At 34.4% G+C, this 4708-nt stretch overlaps 1 protein-coding gene across 1 annotated transcript; it reads left to right on the top strand.

The window, feature by feature from the left end:
• Positions 1-2438: 2438 nt before the first annotated feature.
• LOC107062711 (uncharacterized) lies at positions 2439-3291 on the top strand. The gene is made up of 2 exons (XM_015313667.1): positions 2439-2735; positions 3016-3291. Exons 1-2 carry the CDS (start codon positions 2439-2441, stop codon positions 3289-3291), a joined length of 573 nt encoding a protein of 190 aa, XP_015169153.1.
• Positions 3292-4708: the final 1417 nt, after the last annotated feature.

Genomic DNA, 4708 nt, shown 5'->3' with positions numbered 1-4708 from the left:
ACCACACGAACAAGGGGTACCTAATGCACCTGAAGTGCAACCCCAAGGAAAGGTCACCAATGCTGAGTTTTGGGAGGCTATCCAGATGTTGAGCCAAGTTGTGACCAACCAAGTTGTGCAGCAGAGAGGGAATCGATAGGAAGTAGCTGACACTTCGAAAATCTGAGAGTTCTTGAGGATGAATCCTCTAAGTTTCACAGGTTCGAGCACTACAGAGGATCCGGAGATTTTATTGAAGAATTGAAGACGGTATTTGAGGTTATGCATGTTGCCGATTGTTGACACTCAATTTTGGCCTAACATTTTCAAAATTCGTAACTTTTAAGTTTTATTCATTTAATAGTTAAAATACATTTTTTTATAATTTTAAATAAGTTTATCGATAGCTATCCTCATTTGTCAAAATTTAGGATTCTTTGTCAGTTAATTTTAATTACATTATTTTTTGTCACAGTCGTTTGAATACGTTTAAATATTTATTCATTTTGATTAAATCATTAGTTTTGTTAAATTGCATTTTTACATGTCATTAGTTACATTCATTACATTTTTTAATATTTATTTTATTCGTTACATTTGTTAATATATTCATTTTGATATTTTGTATAGTCTAGAAATTCATTCAAATATGGATAAGATTTCATACATAGATATTTTATTAACTAGTGGTTTCGGCCCATGGTTTTTAGATAGTGATATTGTACTATAGGTGGTTTTTAATTTTCTATTTAACATATTTCTTAATCATTAAGTCAAGGGTGGTGAAATAAAAATTAGGGTTGGTGTATAATTTTCAGATGAGTAAGGGTATATTTTTCCCTTTTTGAGCCGCCAAGGTCTCACGACCACCACCAAAGCTACCATCAAACAACCATCTCAAAACTGCCAACAAACAACCACCGTTCCTCCACCTCAACCGGCCAAACTACCCCTATTTTCCCCTTCTTCTCCGACCCAACACCACCAGTAACCGAGAAAAACAAACCCAAAAAACCCACCAGATCTCCCCTCAAATCACCACCTCCGCTCACTCATTAATCTTTGCTCGAGTTCTGCCATTAATGGCGAACTCCGAGCTCCCATCGTCCCATTTTCCCCTCTTACCCGCTACAAAAAAACCCACATCACAACATCAAACACATTCCAGCGAGTCACCTACTACTTGAATCAGAACTCAAAGCTCGAAGCAGCAAGCAGACCCATATCGCAACACCAATAAGCAACGAACCCCAACCTTCATCATTACTAGAACTTCACAAATCGTAGCTACGGTGAATTTTCTCCCCCTTTCTCTTCCTCATCAATGTGCAGGTACACATAGTTGCTTCCTATTGAAGCTATTCGAATGAGGTTCGAATTATAATCTTGATTCATTATTGTATATTATTGACGTTAGACAAACTTAGGCCGATTCTCAAATTATTGTTTTATGTTATTATATGTTATTACTTGTGTATATTACACGCTTATTATTCTTGTATATTTATTTTTATCTCTTCCTCAATTTGAAAAAATGAATTGAATCGGGAACTACAATTGTGGATTTCAAAGGATGCCTATCACCTTCCCTTCGAAATAACTTGAAGCCCCTTACCTTCCCTTCTTCTTCTTCTTATTCTCTTCTTTTCTTCTTTTCAGTTTTTCTCTACTTCAGTTGCTTTTTCTTTAGTCACTATGCTCTATTTTCCAGTGGTAGTGAACAGTGATATTTTGTTGCTCACTGCTCTGCGCCTCTGCCTATATTTCTTTAAAAAAAATTTAATCCTTCTATAATTATTTCTTCCCTACTTAATTTAGTTTTATACTAATTAATATAGAGTTTATTTGTCCATAAGTAGTGAATTCAATGACGTTAGATGCTAATACATTGGATGGAATTATCGTATTCAAGGATCATCAAAATATTCAATTGTATGTGATTTTTGTAATGGTACTTTGAATGGTGGTATTACTCAATACAAGCAATATTTAGTGGGTTGTTATAAAAATGTAAAACAATGTCCAACTTGTCTATCGGATATTAGAGATGAAATAAGGGTTTATATGGAAAATAAAATTGCTAGTAATCCGAAATTTCAAGTGAGGAAGCCAGAAGAATATGTTAATATTGATGATGATATGGATAAATATGTTGAAATGATGCCTCCCTCCAAAACTCAAAAGATGTCTTTTAGTGGGGTGCATCATCCACATTGAGGAACGTGATGAAACGCCCTATGAATATCTATTCTCCACAAAAATCACAACAAAAAGGAGCAGAAATTGAAAGTCAGGATAGATTCCACTCTCAGTTAGTACGTACCTTTTTTTTAAAGCAAGAACTCTTAATCGTCCGTATGATCCTGAATGAAGCCTCCTACATTCCATGAAGTTAGTGTTACTCTCCTAAAAAAAGTGGTGAAAAAAGTGGAAAAAATTGTTGATGAGCATAAACTGCAATGGACAAAGTTTGGATGTTCCATTATGATGGCAAATGGACGGCACAAAATGATAAAATGATCATCAATATTTTGGTGAATTCTCCAATCGGTAGTGTATTTCTTGGTTCTGTTAATGCTAGCAATGAATCTATCGATTCCACCAAAATGTACAACTTGTTTGAAAGAACTATTGAAAGAATTGGATCGAAAATTATTGTAAAAATTGTCACCGATAATGCTAAAGCGGGAAGCATGATGATGGATGTGTACCCATACATTTATTGGACTTCATGTGCTGCTCATTGCATCAACTTGGTATTTGGTGACATATTCAAGATTAAGCCATATGCTTCCGCTAATATCACTCTCATATCCTCTAACTTTCTTTATAGTCAATATTTAATACTCATTAGCTACTAATTATATAATATTACTTTAACAGTTTTTAAGAAGGCCATCAAAATCCATTCTTACATTAGTCAAAGGTCATTGTTGTTAAACTTTTCTTTGGTGAAATTGGCCAAGACACGATTTGCAACGACCTTCTTAACTTTGAGAGCTATGTACATACAAAAGAAAAACCTGACAATTCTAGTTCTCTCAACCGAATGAACTTCAAATAAATTTGGAAACTTTGGGGAAAGAAGTTGTCAACCTTCTTATTTCTGCCAAGTTTTGTAGTGATGTTGTTCGGGCACTTACAATTTGTGGCCCTTTGACAATAGTGCTTCATTTGGTGGATGGGGAGAAAAAACCACCAATGAGCTATATTTACGAAGCAATGGATAAATCTAAAGAAACTATTGAGTGGGGTTTTCCTAGAGTTAAGAAGCAATATGAGAAAGTGTTTGAAATTATTGATGCAAGGTGATCAAACCAACTCCATCGATCTTTGCATGTTGTAGGCCATATTTTGAACCCAGGATTATTTTATAAAGCTCAAGAAGAGGGAACTTTACTAGCTATTCTGTGGGAGGAGTATCATGCATGTGGTTGAGAAGATGAACCCCGATATAGCAATACAAGATTTACTAGTTGCTGAGCTTCCTAAATACAAAATGACGAATGGACTATTTGGTTGTGATCAGGCTAAAAGGCCAAAGACACAAGGTCACCGGTAAGTGAGTTGATTTAGCTCTTACTTAAATTATTTCACTTATTTATACTCATTAACCTTTAAGTTTATTTTATTATAATTGAATGGTGGTCACTATTTGGTTGTCAAACACCAAACTTGCAAAAGTTTTCCATGAAAGTATTAAGCCTAAATTGTAGATCATCCGGATATGAGCGAAATTGGAGTGTGTTTGAACACGTTAGAAAAATATTTTATATCCTAATTTTCATATTATATTATTATTAGTATCTATTTGTTAATAACTTAATATATATAACTTATGCGCATATTCATTCCTAAAAGAGGAATATGTTTGCATTATCGTGTCTCAATAATCTAGTGTACGTTACATACAATATAACTTAAAACGTCGTTATGATGCTCGTGATAACATTGATCCAAGTCTCTTGGATAATATTGATGATTCAAATGAATGGTTAGTTGGAGTCCTCGAAGATCAAGAAGTTGAATTAGTATATGAGGAAGGTGATCTTACTTAGGTAGTGTTGCTATGAAAGTTGGAGCTGACGAGAGTATCTATCATCTTAGGGGACTTTCTTCAAGATCAAGAGCACTTGACAACGGCAAAGGAGTACAAACTACATCTATAAATTCAACTTCAAGTAGGACTCAGACACTAATTGATTAAGAATCTGAGGAGGACGAAGATGGGGAGCAATATAATCATGATGTAAAGGATGTTAATCTTCAAGAGTTGGATAGTTTTGAAGAAGAATAGACTTTTAGAGTTCTAGTATTGCTTGTCAATTGTCTTTTGAATTCTTGAGTCTTTAAAGTTCTAGACTTTTAGTATCTACTATTAGTTTTTGAATTGAAATATTTGCTAGTATATGTTATTGCTATTAAGATTTTGGATATTTATATATGCAATTAAAATTATTTTTTTTGGTATTAATTAACGCCTTCATTCAAAAAGGCGAGCGGCGAGTCTCGTGGCGAGGCAGGCCCTTGTTGCCTTTCGCCGTCCAAAACACTGCTTAAGGAGAATAAAAATATACGCAAAGAGTTGGAGGCGCATAAGCATGCAAAATATGAGATGAAGGTAATCATCATTTCCTTGGAGTGTTGGCTGATGAATGCATTAAATACAATTGAAACCATGAAGGCAGAGATGGAAGTGCTCAAGAGAGAAATTGAAATTGAAGGATCT

The sequence above is a fragment of the Solanum tuberosum genome, unplaced genomic scaffold (genome assembly GCF_000226075.1).
Source record: "Solanum tuberosum cultivar DM 1-3 516 R44 unplaced genomic scaffold, SolTub_3.0 scf00255, whole genome shotgun sequence".
Taxonomy (NCBI): Eukaryota; Viridiplantae; Streptophyta; class Magnoliopsida; order Solanales; family Solanaceae; genus Solanum; species Solanum tuberosum.
The sequence above is the reverse complement of the archived record's forward strand: the minus strand, read 5'-3'. Positions and strand labels throughout refer to the sequence as shown.

Excerpts from the sequence above, each read along its gene's own strand:
- LOC107062711 (XM_015313667.1), top strand. The coding sequence starts at position 2,439 with ATGGACAAAGTTTGGATGTTCCATTATGATGGCAAATGGACGGCACAA. Across the intron at positions 2,736-3,015 it reads CTGCTCATTGCATCAACTTG|TTCTCTCAACCGAATGAACT; the intron begins GTATTTGGTGAC and ends TGACAATTCTAG.